At 47.3% G+C, this 18,951-nt stretch overlaps 1 protein-coding gene across 3 annotated transcripts in view; it reads left to right on the top strand.

The window, feature by feature from the left end:
* Positions 1-1,991: 1,991 nt before the first annotated feature.
* Positions 1,992-18,951, top strand: part of LOC142576488 (uncharacterized) — a 32,182-nt gene continuing 15,222 nt past the window's right edge. Inside the window, exons 1-2 of one of the 3 annotated variants that reach the window (XM_075686631.1) lie at positions 1,995-2,201; positions 17,087-17,435. In XM_075686631.1, the coding sequence (XP_075542746.1) occupies positions 17,189-17,435 (247 nt within the window). In that variant the 5' untranslated portion in view covers positions 1,995-2,201; positions 17,087-17,188. Of the gene's footprint in view, positions 2,202-17,086; positions 17,436-18,951 lie in introns of all 3 variants that reach the window. The other 2 variants (XM_075686630.1, XM_075686632.1) reach the window with 2 other exon arrangements.

Raw genomic sequence — 18,951 nt, 5'->3', positions numbered from 1 at the left:
GTTGCTTTACAGCGAACAGACGTAGGCGCGGTTGCACTACCCTTCGCAGGTACCACTGCGAGGCGGTGCGCGTCGGTAGCGGTGATCGACACTGCAACACAAGCCACGAGGCTGTGTCCCGAGCCCACAGAAGTCCTGGTTGCCCCTGCCCCAACCCCCCATGCCACGAACAGCCGAACACCTTTGAGGAGCGGCATCATTAGTATGTCGTGATCGTCGACGCCACACGAGGTCGTCTGCAGTAACACATTACGTTAGACAAAGTGTGTCAGGAAAAAAAGGAGCGACTTCTCTCACTGAATAAACATATTTAATTACATTTAAGAAAATTTCGTCGTTAGCTTGATCTATTGTTAGTGATCGGATGCGATCACATTGATCAGTGCAACAAAGAATTTTCGAAAGCCAAATAACTTCGCTGTAAATACTGTTTTACTTTATGCGCCTGAATGGTCACGTTGTCAATCCGCGCTGTTTCTGTGAATATGCACATCTGCGCAAAAACCGAGCAGAATGGAAAACCCGCCTACACACATTGTGATGCCAACCTTAACGACTATCCTGTATAATGGTTTTAGAGAGTGGCACTTTCATATTTCGCCTTGTTTCACGCTACAACCGTGTTCTAGTTTCAATTCACAGCTATTCGATGTTTTCCGCTGTGTTGCTCGAAATAAGCTGATGGTCACGTGGTGAAATATAGCACTGCAGAAACTTATATATTGTCAAAGTTGCTTTAAACAAACAATTATTTTGGTTAACAATACGTGTTGCAAAGTGACTTCCTCGCAAGGCAGAGGTTCTTACACAGAAATAGAGACTTGAGATTATCAACAGTCGTCATTCGATGCGTGTCTCATGATGCGCGAACGTTCACACAAGGGTACTAGGTTCGTCTAGCCTTTCTTAACGTTGGCTCCATGGACATTCCTTATTCGACAATGTTGATCAATATATTTCCTCGATTTTACCGCGAGTTGGTGTATAACAGCCCATGCCACATGCATAGACGTTTCTGCATGGAATCGCAGAAAACGGGATTCAAAGATACAAGTCAAAGATTGCAAAATGTGTAATGAACACGCACTTACACACATAAAGCTCTTCTGTAGCAGGAAAGCTTTTTTCTATTTCTATCTTTTTCCTATGTCAGAATAAAACCATTAACCACATCTTCCGTGGACTCTGGTACGAAACGTGGATGTTTGCCACCTACTGTGCACTTGTCCAGCGGATTGACGGTCCACTAAAATGAATTGGCCTTTAAAGCTACCGGCATGCACATTTGGCACGTGGGGTGAATACATTACCCATCACCCAAGGCATTGCTGAACTTCCTGCACGAAATACGCTTCCACTCGTTTATATAATATTTATTACTGCATTGTTGTATGCCTTAAAGCAGCCCTCCTCAAACAAAAAACAAATTCGTACGTGCAGTTTCGCACTACCACGTATATCTTGCTCGAACACATAGCAAACATCGCTGGCAGAGAAGCTTCTGACAAACTATGTCTCTACAGGACCGTCGAGAACTGTACTCGTTCGTGCGTATTTACTCAACTACTTGAGAAACTGGACAAGAGAACAAAATATCATGAGCCCAACACGGGCAGTAGCTGCGCCCATGTTGCCTCGCCCTTGGCCCGTTTGGTCGCGCAGTTTGCAAATAATCCCGTAAGTTTGCCCTCGCGCTAGCATTCAGACACGCGCGATATGTTTACGCATTCTGCGCGTATTTTTGCGGGCATTGCCTGCCACTGCCACGGGTCGCTTCAAAGGGTGCCTGCCCACAGCATCGTATCAACAGTATTATAGCCCCGCAAGGGCACCTACACGCCCAAGTTTAGCGCCGGTCTCGTCCGGATCCTTCCCACCGCCGCGAGCAGTCGATCCGAAACCAGACGTCGGATGTGTTAGCAAAGCGGTGCGCCAATGAAGGGCTCAGGTCTAGTCACTCGCGAGCCAATGAGCAACAGGAGGTTGCACGCAGCAGCTCGCGTAGCAGGTGTTGATATGCGGGTGCAGCCGAAGCGCTCTCGCTCAGAATACAGTGGCTTTTTGAGCGAGCAGCGGCGGAGAACAGAGGCAGCGCGGTAAGCAGCTGCGGCTGGATCGCACGAGAGCGTGTGACGTCCACCGCCTTCGGCGAGCAGGCACCGTGCGCACCATGAGGCGAGCCTGCAGCTGGAAGCCTGTAGGTAAAGGTCGCCGGAGTGCGTGCCCTCATTAATCCCTTCGTCTCAGAGTTCGGGGAATGACTCTGACGTGGGCTCTCGCATGCGCACCGCGTGAACGCTGCGCGGTTGTCCGCATGTCGACTGGCATTGCGTTTTCTGGTAGTTATTTTGCCACGCGTTATGGTAAACAGCGTTTCTTTTTTTTTAATGTTGGGCTTGTACTCGGGAGGTCCTAGAAGCGTTATTCACATCAGCGAAACACAAGATGAATTGCACTAGGTTAGAACACTAACCCTCTGCTGCATGGTCTCGCCCAAACGCAGTGTTCTGCTTTATGGCTCCGTGTTATAAGCATTGCTAGATCGTCGTTTTAGCGCTTCGCTCGTAACGTGCAAGTTGCGGATTACCAATAGCAAACGCGAATTGACGTATTCATTCTATCTAAGTAGTAAGCTGCGCTAGACATTCTCCTGTGAGCACTGCCTCTTTCGTCTATTAGCGGTAGCTACTAGCGGCTCAGCCAGCGCCAAGCTTTATTGTTATCAAGTTGTTCGAGCTAGCTACCTGCATCTGAAGCTGCAAATAACAGCAGCACGACAGAAGTGCGCGCATTAAGTCATTACGCTACTGAGTAAAACTTACCCAACTTTGTTTTTGTAAACGTCAAATTGCAAATGTGATATTCTTTGCACCGTTTACTACCGGACGTGGTGTACACACCTCGCTTCTGGCCCCGCGTGAAAAATAGAACCAGATGGTCTACTGCGACACCCGAGAGGATTTTGTTCTGCACTTTCTCATTAACCGCCCGTAGCATGATTCTTAAGGAGTCAACTTGAGCGATAAGTAGAGCCACTTGGATAAAGGTGATTCTTATGTGACCAAATCGTTTGGTCCATTGGCATGTCCTGCTAAAGAGAGATGTCACTTGACTGCCAAAAGTTATTTTCTTGTAAACAGCAACCTAATTATGTGTTTTTATTGTTACATCCTTGCGAATGCTACTTACATTTTGTGTTTGCTTTATGAACTACTAGAAAAATGTGATATTGATGTGCCCACGTAGGTCGTACATTATTCTTGTCACAGTGGAGGCGTGAACCTTTATTGACACGAGTGCATAAAGACAGTTTCTTCTCGTTAGTTTATTATTAGTTTTTTGGCCTTGTTCATACTTGCAATTCATTTTATTTATACTTTCTTTCAATAGACGTAATTTATCTCTGTATGTGGATTGAGTGTGCTGGCTATTAGGGAACGTGGTTGCTTCGATTTATTGATAGTGTATTGGGATAGCCTAGCTTCCTGTTCTTCAGCAGTAATTAAACAATTGCAACACATGTTTAAAGATCTTAACCAGCAATCCTTAAGCGTATTTTTGATGTCTATTACCTCAACGAGTAAGCTAAGGTTCACCCACCTGACAAGAGTTCGTTATTTGCAGCCTCGTGACACTGTAAATGTTTGTCTAGGAGGTAGCTATGCGGGACGCAGGTCACAAAAAGTAAATTTACAGCTGTTAGAAATAACATCGAGAGGAAGCTACCGGTGCTATCAATTCATCAACGGTAGCTTACCGACATTCTGATAGGAAAAGCACACAGTCAGTGCGCTTTACCTGTGCTCGTCGACAGCACTCATCTCTCACAAATATCACCCACCATTAACTGCGCCCGAACCCCCTGTAGAAAGCCTCCGTTTGGATATTCGGTGTACTGAAAAAGAAAATCAACGAGCACGAAGGACAAAAAACAAAGAAAATGCAATAGACGCTGAAACCCCGACACGAAACGCCTCGCAAGGAAGCCCAGAGACAGTCGTCGAGGTGCGTTGTCTCTCGGTCGTAAGGGGCGCAAAAGCTGCGGCGTTCCGATAATGAGCAACGAGACCTGTTATAGATACATTGAGAACACATTCGAATCTCTAGCGAGTGTCGTAATGTATAAACAAACTAAACAACGCTTCGGTGCTTTGTTCAAAGAGTGCACGACCTAGCAGTCGATCACTTCGGAAACAACCTACAGACACCTGGCTGTCGCTAAACGCAGCTAGTTTGCGGCGGCTCACAACTGCCTCTCGCCTGCATAGGCAGCTGCACCTTCGAAGCTATTATTTTCATCTTCGAACGAAGCTCGTGGGGTTCCCGATAGTGTTGTAGCCTTCTCGTGCGTCGAAGCAAGCTAACGTTAATACTTTTTTTTTATTTCTTCGTACCGCTAAACGCGCGTCGATATTAGTAGTAGTTGGCGTGTGGAGTAAATGAGCGATTCGAAGAATATTGCTTTCACAACTACACAGTCCGCCTCTTCTCAGAGACTCTTGAAGTCGTGGGCGGGGGGGGGGGGGGGGGGGGGATATTTGAACTTCATGATAAACTGTGATGAAAACAAGTAAAATAAAAAAGTAAGAACCAGTAATACCAAATGAAGTGTTTAGAAAAGCATGTTCATTTAAAGTAATATTTCCTTATTTCCAATGAGGAGGTACCAATCCGGAAAATCAGCACGTGGGCGTGCGCGGCTCCTTCTTCAAGTGACATCGTTCGTGCGCGATGCTATGCAATACGGCGACTCTTTTTGTGGGTGTCACTGCTTACGCACACTTAAAGGCACACTTGAGACTTAAGAGGCACCATAATTTTCTTTTGCTATCGTTTGGGGCTGATTCGTAATTACCGCATTAGTGTTAAAATACACAATTGTTGGGCAATACATCCAGAAACTGCGCAATGGATTAGACGCACGGGAGGGTTCCGGATTGACGTTGACCATCTGGCGTACTTGAATATACGAGCGTTTCGCAGTTAGACTCAATCAAAATGCGGCCGTTGCGGCCGGGATTCGAACCCTCGGCCTCCTGCTCAGCAGCGTAACGCGAAAGCCGCTGATCCACTGCGGCGGATAATTCATTACTGTAATTCTTCAGGGAAATCGCTCGCGGGCACCTCAGAAGGCAGCTATATAAATAGCAAGGCCGTGTTTTTAGCACAATAAATGCCACCCCCCCCCCCCCCCCGCCCACCGTGGTACAATTGTAGGCGATCGCAGTATCTGAGCCGCTGTAGCAAAAAAAAAAAAAGGTTGACCTTTCGTGGGCGCTGAGCACGAGAAAGCGAGCGTTAATTGTGTGCGCCGTATTCAATGAAACTTATTTGCAGGCTAGGGCTTGAACGTCCGTATTTCGCCTCGTCCATTTCTTTCGCCATGTTTCGACTATACCGAACTAACGCTTTTAATGGTATTCCGCAAGCATATTTATCCTGCTTGACGTTTCCTTCGAGCCCCCACCGAAGGGAATTAGAGAAGCTCCCAAAGTCAAAAGCACTGGCGAGCATTTGAAAACTGCGCACTAGCTTCATTAGGCAACAGTCTCATCGGAACGCTCAGAGGAGTTCAGCAACCGCCTCTGTTTCAACGCGCCAGCTGTGGTGACGTTAGAAAAGCAGGACGCATACTCATTAGTCGCGAGCGCAGTACACAAAAAGAAAGGAATGACGTGTTTTTCCCATAACATACGGCAGCGTACAGGCATACCTGTAAGCAATCGTGAAAGCCACGTCCGAATTGGAATTTATAAAACAAAGTTCACCTCACTTATGCTCACTCGGCGTTCCTGTGCGCAGAAAAAATATGACGATACGCTTGTTATTTTCTTAACTTATGTTAAGGTAAATTTTTATAATTACCTTGATAATTTCTGCTTGTTTTCCGTTTATTTAATCTCTTAATGTGCAAATGCGAAGTAATTCCCAATTTTACTTTGGCAAGCCCATAAAGCTAGGGTGGCAGTAATATCGGCCGTTGTAATGGGTACTCGAACTCAGCCACGCTGTGATCACAGAAACTATGTGCTGTACACGCTAAGCATTTCGCACCCATGAGGGCGTAAATAATTTGTCCCATGGTTGACACTTTTCTTGGGCGTTTAGCAACATCCCAAGCAAACGGCGTTTAGCCGCACTCCCCAAAAAGAAGGGTGTTAAAGGGACAACGCCCTTTTGCGAGTATAAAGGTTGTAAATAAACAACACCCTTAAATGTAGATGCATTAGGATGAACAGCGCCCTTCCAAATGGATGTTGGACTTGCTAATACCTTTGAGTTCATTAGAGCCATGTGGTTTATATATGGACTGTCTTATGTGCTTAATTGCCTGAGCCACCTACCATCGGGTTCACTATGAGCGGGAACTCCCGAAACGTGGCCTAATTGCTCTCCCCGTCTAACAGTTGGCACTCGCAGGTGACACTTTCGACAAAAAACGTTGAGAAAGTTTCGTCATTCCCACAGCGTAGTACATACCCCTGTGCTCCTCGTCGTCTTTCTTGCGCGCAGCCGCCGAGAAGATATTGGCTGAGGTGCGGCCCCTGGTGCTGCAGCACCATCCTCTAAATTGAGGGCTTCCGCAGAAAAAAAAAGAATATTAAAAAGGAGACCGATAATAGCCTATCGGGCGTGCGTCCTTCCACAGCATTGAAATGCCGTAGTGGCCGAGCACCTGGCAGGGAGCGCCGCTTGTACCTATTTTACCGGTAGACATCACGCGGCGGCTCTCTTGTGCCACCCAGCGCCACGGTGGGTGCGCTGTTATAAAGCCGTCGGTGGTTGGACAAAGGATGCCCAGAGACCTCGCATTCTTTGTAGGGCCGCTTTTGGAGGTGAGAACTTTCCACAAGTATCTGAGCGGCAGGCGAGAAGACATCTCTACCTATTAAAAAGAAAAAAAAAAGAACGGTGGCTTCCAGAAAGTGTTCGATCCAAGTGCCTCCCGCAAATCAGGCTGGTGCTCAACCTCTGGGCCGCTGCCACGATATATAACCCCCGTATATTGCTACGGAACAGTATTTGCGATGGCAAAGAGGCGAGCAGTGTGAAGACGATGACGACGATTAGAGGCTAGCGCGGGCTGTTGCCTCTTTGCCAAGTGCGGCGTATTTCCTTGTAAATATACTTGTATATGGCTTTTCGTCTGCGTCTTCCTACGTAACATGTCTGGTGGAGGTGGACGTTCCCTGTACCTTGTCACGGAGCTTCGCAGTGGACGGTACGTCGAGCATTCCTTCATGGCTCCCGGCGACGACAACTCGACTCAGCCGCCTCCGACACCTGCTGGCTACATGGCTCTCCTCGCTCCCCGTGACCCTGGCGTATTCTCAGGCAAAGATGGGGAAGACGTCGAGGACTGGATCAGCCCGTACGAACACGTCAGCCGCAATAACCGGTGGGTCCCTACTATCATGCTCGCCAACGTAGTCTTCTACCTCGGTGGCACACCTCGAGTTTGGTTTCGGTCGCACGAAGATGGGCTCACCAGTAGGGATTTGCTTAAGCAAACAGCTCAGAGATTTGTTCGGCGACCCCTACGGTCACCAACTTGCCGCGCCCAAAGCGTTATCCGGTCGTGTGCAGGCGTCAACAGAGCCCTACGTCAGGTACATTCAGGACGTTTTGGCTCTGTGCCGCAATGTTGACGCACACATGACTGAGTCAGACAAGGTTGCCCACATCCTCAAAGGCATTGCCGACGACGCCTTCAACTTGCTCGTTTTCAACAACGTGGCGACGGTGGATGCAGTTATAAAAGAGTGCCGCCGCCTGAAACTCTCTAAAAGCCGACGTATCGACCAGCAGTTTGCCCGCCTGCCCAACACCCCAGCGACATCTTCCTGTGCCGATGCTCCTCGTCCCAACAACACTGGCGACGTTACCAGGATCGTCCGGCGTGAGATCGAGGCCACCTATCCGGCTGCCTTCGACTCCAGCTCCTCCAACGCACCTGCAGTCACGTTTCCCTGATCCGGGCAGTTGTCCGCCGGGAGTTCGCAAACATGGGTCTTCGCACCATCTGCTCGACCCATCGCCCTGATACCCAACCGGCTTCGATTGCACCCCGTGCCGCATCTTATTACCCACCACGTTTCCGCGACCCATGTGAATGGCGCACTGCTGACGACAAGCCCATATGTTTTCACTGCCGTCGAATCGGGCACATTTCTCTGCAGTGTCGCAGTCGCTGGAGTTCCCCGACCCTGGTCTCCTTATACTGCCTACTCTCACCCCCCACGTGGCTCTTCTCGTCCCTATGCCGCACGCTCCGATAATGCCGCCACTCATTCTCCTGCGCCGAACCGCGCCTATTCTCGTTAGCCTTCGCCCCAACGACGACAATCTCGCTCTCCCCAGCCCCGTCGCACCTATTCGCCGACTCCCCTCGGACGCCGCTCCCAGCCGGAAAACTAGACGATGCAGCCCCTCGAGGTGACGCTGCATTGCTCCCTACGCCGCCAAATCCTCTACTGATGCTCCCCACTCATCTGAACCTTCTTGACCTGCAAGTCGACGGTGTTTCTGTATCTGCTCTTCTGCTAGTCAGTATTTTTGTCCGTCGTCTGAGTGTTCGTGGCCTACTATGTTTGACGGATGTGACCTGAACTGCCAAATCGCCCCTGAATTGCTCAACAAGTGCGTTCAACCACGCGAAGAAAGCGCCGAAATATAGCTTAAAAATCTTAAATACTCGAGATATTCCAGGCCACTGCGTCTTCGAAGGGCGTATGTGGTAAGGATTCTTCTTATTTTCTTTCTCTCTTCCTTGCCTTCGTCATTGCGCTCACGCGAAACCACTGCCTCAATATCGCTAGTATTACAAGCTCGACATGGCGGACGTTGACAAATGAATAATATCGGTGGAAAGGACATTTTACAACATACGGCTTCGGAGATTCTCACCGCCGAAGCTGTTCGGGTCTTCCCCCATGGCTGCCTTCCCGCTTATGGCGAAACGCGTGGCAGTTTTGGCCCTATTTCCCCACATCTAGGTAACTGGATAGTGTTGTAAACTTTCCTTTAACTTTATGTCACCTTGCAGTGCTGTTTACGGGAGCTTCATGAGACTTGTTTTCGATATCGAGGGCAATAGCCCAGCCATTGACCAAAGCGGCTGCTCCGCATTGTAAGTTTAGCCACCAACGGGGACCTGTCGGTATGGTCAGTGACCACAAAATTATTTTTTGAAAAAGATACTTCGGCTCAGAGAGCCCTCCAGTAAACGCTTTTCTTCGCTTGGGAAGCACTTGCTTTGTAACGAGTGAAATTTTCATTGCTGATGCACACAAACTTACGAAAGCATTAAAGCGCTAAAGGCTGCAGACACTGAGCGCAGATCGCATATTTTATAACGGCTGCTTCTGAGTGAGTACTACTAATGTTGAAGGCCATGGTTTTGAACACTGTACAGGCATGGAAAGCTATTGCAGACGTCAGAAGTGCGTAGTTACTGTCATATTCTGCATACTGCCTGATTATGCTTACAAAACCATAGACATGCCAAATGCCTTTCAAAAAACCTTTCTGGACTCCTAAACGCGCAATCAGCTATGGGCCCGGATACCGTAGAAACTAGGCAATCCCTAAAGTCTTGACTTTGAATTTTGACGTCGCATGGCGAAAGTCGGTTTAGTGGCCTATCTCAACATTTCGGTATTTATCTGTCGTAAGACAAAGAGGCATGCACGCGTCCTACCACGCTATCCATTTCGCTATACCCGGGTGATCACTTCTAAGTTCTGTGGAATGTTGAAAAACAGCCTGTAGTGGATAACATCATTCTAGTCCGTGGGTTGAATTATTCAGAGAGGCAAACATTGTTTCCAAGAGAAATCGAAACAGACGTTTATACAATTAAGAAGAATTACACAATTAACTTCCTGATTGCAAACAAACAACACATGTTGAAATTTACGGATTGTCGCACGTGAGTTTGAAAGGCGTATCCACGTGAAATCGATCTCCAGAATGACATCAGCTTGTTGATATGCGCCATCAAACTCGCCGTGAAAATGTACTGTTGTTCAACTTACTTTTTTTAAACTTTAAAATTAATATCTGAGTTTTTAAAAGTTAGCAATGTTCACCAATCTTTGCAAGAAACAAAGCGACGGCCTACATAACACATACGCTTGCTATAGACACTAGATTTGAACTTTTGCATTTACGTTCTACAAACATAATCAGATCCTGCGCAGTGGTTGCCGGAAAAACAAGTTTCTTCGTTCTCGTGTTCATGTATCTAGGCAAGAGTTTCGCAGCTATACCTGCCTGAAGAGGAACGCGAAATCAGTGCTCGTCTGGTAGATTACTCGCTCAAAAAGTAAAAATGTTCCTTAATAGTGGAGACAGAAAAGGCCATATTTATATATTTTTAATATGGTATTCAGACATCCACGTCCGCGACATGAAGGCGATGCCACAAACGTCATCATATTTTCGGATGCATTCATCCACTTATCACCATATTTTCTATTCTAATGTAATTCTAATTAATTTATGAACCACAATCTCGCATCAGAGGCGGCTAATAATCTATTACGTTACCGAAACTAACCTTGCCCTCTGACCGATTCTATACTAAAAAATTGTGTTCTCTCCTTTTGATGCACTTTGTGCCCTCGTAAGGGATTTTTCGCAAGAAAATGTCCTTTTTTTTCTTTCTCTTCGAGCGACTTGAATATTATGTGGTTTGCGAAACCTAGGTTTCGCGCAAAAGTACAGTACTACACGAAGTGCCTTAAAGATCTGCTGGTTACTACAAAAGGAATGGCAATTTCATATGCCCACCCATTGGGGGCCGCTACATTGTCTCACAATGGGCATTGTGGTGAAGAAATAAGTCGATTCTTTGCCAATTTTGGCTACTCAACTAAACTTCACAAGCTTTACAGGCACAACACAACTGCATCACGTGGCTGGACAGTTGGAACTGAGCTTGTCAAAAAAAGTATTGAAGTAGGTGGGCGAAGTAGGTGCATGGGCGAAAATGCGTGGTTGATGCCATTTGGAAGGGTGCAGAAAACTTATTTCTTTCTCAAAGTATTTGTTTTAGGTGAGAACAAAAAATTCATGTAGAGCGTCCACCGCGTACCCTGGGCGCGGACCCGCAAGTCCACTTCACAGCGCTGCGCGCTTCTACGGGGCAACGAAAACATGCGGTGGCCGCGCAGCTGGCGAAATCTTCTGCCTTGTGCTTTCACGTTTCGACGCGCATGCGCCGGTTTTATGCTCTGCCGCCGTAGAAGCAAGTGTCAGAGAAAACGAGAGACGATCCCTCCAGGAATACATCGTTGTGTAAGAAAAGTGTATAAAGCAGTGGGGATAGAAATATTCGGGGCTGCTCGTTTGAACGCGACTCGCTCCATTCGTGCCTCCGACGTAACTGCTTCTGTGGTTTCTTGTGGTCGGCTCTTCCGCAGAGGCGAGTTTTGTGTCGGGGATCGTACCACCGAACGAGCGCGTGGGATCCGCGGGTTGTCTTTCGGTCGCACCTTTTGGTAGCGCGTAGCGTAAACATTGCGAATGGTGAGTACCCTGCCGTCTTGTCATATTTTACGTGGAGTGCCTCTGCTTTCGCAGTGACAACAGGCTGGTCTGTAATACTGAAAGCGGAATGGATAAATATCTAGAAGGACGATGCCGCCTGAGAATTACTGAGCTGACCGCATCGCAGGCAGCATACGTTTAGGCGCGGTCCTAGGTTGGAACGGAGGCTAGACGACGATGGTAGTGCTTCTCCGAGCGTGGCCGACATGATAGAAGAAAGAGGTCGTAGTGGACCTGCCAGTACTTCTCCACTTGAAGCTTGTACCTCTGAAGGTGAGCATAAAGAATTTCAAACAATTTTTATTTGTTGGTTTACGAATGAACTAGTAAGGTATATCTCATGCATTCGTCTTCACGGGACGTGCTTGTTTCTTCCACGACTTAGAACTACCAGATAAAATTAAGTGGTCTTCCATTACGCTTGTCCTCAAGTTTCTAATATAAATATATACGTAATGGAGAGATTGAAAATTAATGTAATTAATAAACTTTCCGATTTGCGAATCTGTTCACTACACTTTCTCGTGAAAACTCTGCCTGCCAAACCACTTGCACCAGCATTATTGGCGAGCCTAGCGTAACTTTGGTGGTGCGTTACGTATTTCCTTTAGAACACGGCAGCAGGATGTTTCTCCACACATTTATGTCCCATTTCTTGCATTTCAGGAAGTCAACTGCCCGCGTTTTCGCTTCAACCTACGGATTGCCACAAGACTACACAATGAAACCAACGGCACATATTTAACGCGCAAGACATCAGCGAAACAGATCGCCTGGTCCTGGAACTGCGGTGTAACCATACCGAGGAACATCTATACCGCATGCTACCATCACTATACCATGTTCGTGAAACGGTACACAGCCCGCATGGCGTCGACGTGGTGCTCGAACCCGTTCCTCTTGCAGATAAGGTTGACTACTTCCACGTTCAGCATTGGATCAGTGATGTCTGCAGTAGACTCGAAACAATAATCCTAAGTCCAGCCGAATTTTGTGAGAAGTCCTTGGACATGCTACAGCAGCTCAAATTGCACCACTTTAAGAGCAATCAGAAAGCGAAATATTGAAGAGAGCTCAAAACAAACATAAAGGGTGAAGAGTTCATTGTTTAACTGGCCTTCGCAGGTTATTATATCTGGCTCGTGTAAGATGCTGCCAATCCTATCACCGGTTAAATACACAAGCGATATTACATCGTTTCGTCGCATAGGATCGCTCCAAAGGAACTGGGACCCTCCGTGCAAAATCACTTGTTATTTTTGACTGTCTCGAGCGTGGTATAGCTACAGTGGCTATCTCTTCAAGCTGCAGTCTTGAAACACCTAAAATATGAATTTCCTGATGTCAGAAAAGTTAGCCGTTTTTCCGACAGTGTGTCTTCACAGAACAACCAGAAATATTTTGTAAATTATGCTTTCATGAAAACGGCTTTCGTTTAGCTTCAAAGTGGAACTTGAAACATCTCATTACAAGAACACTTGCCAATCGCGAGGCTGTTGGCAGCCAGGGCAGGTCTTAAAGACCCTACAAGGAACATATCCTTACACCTCATGAGCTTTTTACATGTTAAGAAAAAGAATATCAAAGTACGTCTGTGCTAAGCGTGCTGGAAAGAAGTGTTGAAGAGAAAATAGTTGAACTCTCACGAAGATCTGAGGCTGCGATTTCTCTCGAAGGTTCACGCGCCTTTCACCCGTTCGTACCATCATCGCTGACTCAGCCGCACAAATGTTTCTGGTGACGAAGTCGATACGTCAACGGCGGCAGCAAAAACTGCAACGACGTGAAAGATGCAAAACCGGGCGCACAACCTAACTTGTACTGCGTCTGTCGTGCATGTACCAATCTAGTGACGCGGCAATGACATATCAGCTCCCAGTACTTCCGAAACCTCGTGCCAGCAAGTCGCACTGTTTCCGAGTTGCCAGCAGCATGAAAACACAGATCACAGGGAAGGTATTCTGTAAGAGTTCACGTAGTGGACATGTCATTTCGTCTGCTGTTGAAGTTCTGATGGGCTGGACAGGGCTGCACGTTCACGGCAGCGAGACAGCACAGCCAATTAGCACTTAAGGAGCAGTGAAGCAGACGTGTGAGCTGGCGCCCAGGATGTGACAGATGCTCAACAAGAAAATTATTTTCTCGCCCAAAAAGTACTGTTATCAAACATTCAGAAGAAAATCTCTTTTGCACACCCTTCCGAAGTTATTAAGAATGCATTTTTACTTGGACCGCATCACAAATCTACATGTACCTGAACGTGAGGCATTTTTCACATTCTTGCACTTCGACACTACTCGCCTATCGACTTCAATACTTTTTTGACAGGCTTATTGCCAGTCATCCAAACGCGTCATGCAGTTGTATTGTGCCCCTGAAATTTGTAGAATTTTGTAAACATAGTAAAAAAAATTGGCGCAGAATCACCGCAGTGCTTTGCCGCGAAGCACATTAGGAGAAAAACTAGCTGCCGCTAGGAAAGAATAAAAAAGTGCAATTCCTTCACCAGTAAGCAGCAGATTTTAAAGGCTCTCCGTGTAGTACAGTATTTTTGCGGGTAGACAGAGTTCGCCAACCACTCCAACATTCAAATCACTCAGAAAGGACAGAAAAAGAAAAGCTTTTATTGCAGAAGTAGTTTATGACGGCAAACAGCGCACCAAAATGATTGGCCACAATTTTTTTTGAAACCAGAATCAGAGGGTCAAGCGCAATATATAGCACATTTGGCCTAGAGTGACCCTTTAGGAATTTACCATTTGAGGAGGAGGAGGAGAAACTTTATTATTGCAGAAACCGTTGCGCGGTTTATTCCTGGGTGGCTCCCTCTGACAGGGCTCCACTGGCGGTCGCGGCTCGCCGGGCCTGGTCGAGGGTCGCCAGTTGGCTTCCCAGGTCCAGTTCGGAGAGTCTCGCCTCCCAAGACCACGTAGTGAGTGTGTGTGTTGTGACTCGTGGCGAAATTGCGTCGCCCGGACGGTCGGTGCATTCGTGTGTTATGTGCGCGAGTGTCGCTGTGTGGTTGCTACACCAGGGACATGTTCGGGACGTATAACTGTCTGGGTAGATTGCGTGTAGACGAGACAAGTGTGGGTATGTGTTAGTTTGCAGGCGGCGCCAGTCCCTTGCCTGGAGTTTATTGAGAGCTTTGTGTGGGGGAGCGTATTGCGGTCTTCCGAGCCGTTGGTCCTGTAGTATTTGTTGACCTGTCGTTAATAACTCGTGGGTCGCTCGTCGGTCTCTCGGGGGCTGAAGAACGGTGTGGTCTGCCGCTCGGCTAGTGAGACCTCGAGCTGCGCAGTCCGCCTCTTCGTTGCCCCGCAGTCCTTCGTGCCCGGGGCACCAGACGATACCATGGGTCCATTGTAGTGTGCGACCAAGGATTCGAATGGCTTGTATAGGGAGTGTTCCATTCAGGTATAAACGACAAGCCGCTTGTGAGTCAGTAAGGACACGGGCGGACCTTCCCTTGCTCTCAGCGTCGCGAAGTGCGAGAGCGATTGCTGCTGCTTCTGCTGCTGCGCTGCATGTGGCGCGGATGGAGGCTGAGGCTACCAGGTTCCCCTGATTGACAACCGCGATTGTGTATTTGAGCCCGCAACGTGGCGACGAGGGATACGGGCTAGCGTCCGTGTAGTACGTATCCGGGTCTCTGAAACAACGTTTGTGCAACATGCGGGCACGCGCTGCTCTTCTTTCCTGATTGTGGGTGGGGTGCATGTTCTTGGGGATAGTGTCTACTACAATGTTCTCTCTAATGTGGTTAGGCAAGAGTTGTGTTTCTTCTTTGCAGTACTGAGGTGTCAGCGGGTACCCTAGTCGTTGAAGAAGGTGTCTTCCCTGTTGAGTCTTGTTGAGGCGCTCCCTCTGCGCTATGAGCGTGGCACTTGCTAGCTCCTCAAAGGTGTTGTATACGCCTAGCGCTAGTAATTTCTTTGTGCTTGTGCTTGACGGTAGAAACATATTTCAGGAATCCCGTTTTTGAGGGTTATGAGCCATCATGGGGAATATATTATGCTGACGTGCTCCTTGCGCTTCTTTATATCATCGAGCGTACGTATCGTTCTAGACTGAAGAACGCGCGCGAGGAAAATATTGACTGAGATCACTTGCCAACATTTTCTGTTCACTAATATAGAGTTTCTAAACAAAATAATTATATGCTGACGCAGTTCATCGCACGAGTGCGTTGCACCAAGAAAAATGATTCCTTCCATGAGTCACTTTCGTTACGCACGTCATCACCGTGATGAAAGAGACAGAGCTTATGCGAAAGAAAGTCGAAAGGTCATCGTGACGAATGTGTGGGAGTGCTCTTTCTGCTGCATGAAATCGAGATGTCGCTCGGCAGCAGTAGTATAGAAGAGCAGCTGCGATGTAGCCATGCTGCAAAAGCAAAAAATAATGATAACAATTCTTTGACGCCACTTGCATGAGTTAAATTCCAGGAACGCCAATATTTAATAAATTTCTGCCCTACGGTTGTGCACAGAAAATAGGGGAAAGCGTCGTTGGTTTATTACGTAGCGAAACTTCATCTGCCCACACGCGAAAAAAAAAACTTACCAGTCCCCAAACATTATTCGTTATTGCGTGCGCCTTGCCACGCGTTACATAAGTGGTGTAGTGGTCATGCTTCTGTTGAGGGCGTGAACGTAGCTGGACAATTTGAAACAACGCTGTCGCAAGCAAGAAAAATGACAGGGTTGTTTCTCTCACGCCCGTACTGACATACACGTAATGACTTGCGACGAGGAGTGCTCTATACGTGTTAGGGGGGGGAGGGAGTCTTTTCTGGGAAATCATGATGTTCTTGTAGATATCTATAAATACAAAGTGTGCAGGAGAGTGCGTGTTTCTTCTAAGAGACCGATTTATTCTCATACGGCAGGTTTTAATAACAATAATGTTTATGTGCCATCATACATGTTAGATGGGAGGGCGCAGGGAAAAAAGCTGCTCGCAGGCAGCTTGACGAGCCCGCAAGCCCTGGTCTGTTTTTGTTAGTTGTTACATGTGCATGAGTACGATTTCAACTTTCTGGTAAGGCACATTCAACGCTGCGTATTTGCGGGGGGGAGGGGGGGGCAGAGGCGTATTACGGTGTACTTTCACTGACGGGGGGAGGGAGTTCTCTACAGAGAGTTGTACGTGTGGATTAGCTTTGCAGCCGCTGCTCAATACTAGTGTCCAGGAGGCCTAGCGGGAGGATGGCAAAATAATCTTATCGTAGAGGTATCAAGACAGGGCGTTATTTGTGTCGACGCTTTTGGAACGAGCATTGATCCTTCAGGCCAGACGCAAAGGAGTCCATGATGACCGAGACTTCTTGCCAATTGACACTACTAGTTGGATGACGCACTGAGTAGGCTTTCCTGCTCAGAGCTCACAGGGCAGGCGCTGGAAAATAAAATTTTCTGTTGTCAAGAAAATATTCAATAATGCCTAATTCGTCCGCAACGTCCCCAATCCTTTAGCTAATAGCAAACAGTCAAAGAGCGATTTCTGAACATCATGCTAACTTTTACAACAGGACCCGGAGGGCGACAATGTTGCCAGACCAGTCCCCGTAAACGGTCACACTGCAGCCGAGAAAGTTGGCAGCGTTCCCGCTGGCGGCGGCGGCGGCGACACGATGAAAGACGAGGCATTTGCCAAGCGTGGAGCGGACGCTGACAAGAAGAGCAAGAGGAAGATGGCCGTGCCTGACGGCGGGCTCAGCTGGGCGATGGCCGTGGTCTGCTTCATAATCAACATGCTCTCCTCGGGCTATGGCCGTTGTCTGGGCCTCTTCTTCAACGCCATCATGTCCACGTTCAGAGTACCCCGAGGAGAGGCCTCGCTCCCCTTGTCGGTATACGGCGGCTTCTTCAACTTGAGCGGTGAGTGCAACACAAGATCGCAATTAGTTAGCAATGCAAGGGACACTTAATAAATATGTTGATCTGTACTTCCAAATTATGCTTCTGCAATAAAAAAAAAGCACTCATTGCGGGAAGATCTGCATGGTAAGCCAGAAATAACGCAGACACAAAAACATGTGGCGACGCAAGCTTATTGTGCTCTCATTAGCTCGCCGAGACTTCATACATTCGTACGGCGTCTGCAAGAAATTTGTTAACATTTTTATCGGTAAAGGTGGGCATTTATGTTGTTCTAAATGAGTCAAAGACGAAAGTTAGCAAGTTTAAAAAATCTATACAGCTCTGAAATGACCGAAATACGAGAGGCTGCTTAGGCATTCATGACGTCACACTGACGCACCGGCGTCAAAGTAGCTGAGCAAAATTAAAAGAATGTCGAAGCTCGGGTCTGCATTTTATTTTTATTTTTTGCAGTAACCAACCTATGACCACGAAATTCGCAAAAGATAGAGTATTCAAAGAGTGTCTTGTCACCATATCTATTGTCCGTCTTCGAAAAAACTGATAACCGATTTTTAAGGACCTAATTTTTTATGGCGCTACGAAAAAGTCACCCTCGGTAGTCTTTACACCTTTAGCAGTTACTTCCAAAAGCGCGTGAATATTTTGAAAGCAGAGTTTTGCGACCTGCAGCAACCTCTAAAACAAGAAAGAGTCCCTCCTGCAGCAACGCCGAGAAGTGAGAGCGATGCCGATAGCCCGTTTCGCAAATTGTGAAAGTCGTGCATCGTTCTGCTTTTGCAGCAGTGAGCGTAACTGCAGTTAAACGACTATATTTTGACCTTTTCAACCACTTTTGAGAATAAGAAGCTGGTAGAATATGTTTGCGTTGCTGCACGGACCTTTTTTTTTTATATTCATACCGCGCTTATCCCAAGTACCACAGATTTTCGAGCTCGTTGGTTTGATACAGCTATTGAAACCACAGCGCTTGATCGACGCTGATAAGGAAGAACGACAAGACCCGGCGCTTGGGGGGAGGGGGGAGGGGGGAAGTCGTCTTTTCTTGTCCGCGTCACATAAGCGCTTTGGTCTCAATAACTGTACCCCTAAGTACACGCCTACGTCACGTCTGGCTGGCCCCCAGTGTCGTTAATCTGTCGATAGACGAGCCAAGTCAACTCATGGAAAACGAATGCGAAAGTAGCGCCACTTTTCTACTCACTACAAACGAAGGCTTATCTACATATTGTAGATTAGAAAAAACTTATATTAGAAAAGAGTCTACTGCATTTCAGTACCCATAAAAAGACCAGGAACACCGTACACTAGTAGGATATAAGGTGATAGATCATTTGTGTATATTCATGTCTTTGCCAAGTGCAGTGCCAAAGGCAAATTTTTTCGATATTAGTGAATAACTAAAAGTATATATAAAGGCTCGTTTTAGCCAGTACGATAAGTAATCTTTCTATCAGCGGGGTTATCTCGATTCATGTTCTAGGCGGTTGTTTATCCCTTTATTGTGCCTTCA

Source organism: Dermacentor variabilis, chromosome 3 (assembly GCF_050947875.1).
Source record: "Dermacentor variabilis isolate Ectoservices chromosome 3, ASM5094787v1, whole genome shotgun sequence".
In the NCBI taxonomy this organism is placed as follows: domain Eukaryota; kingdom Metazoa; phylum Arthropoda; class Arachnida; order Ixodida; family Ixodidae; genus Dermacentor; species Dermacentor variabilis.
Note: the sequence above shows the minus strand (reverse complement) of the source record. Positions and strands in the feature narration are given on the sequence as shown.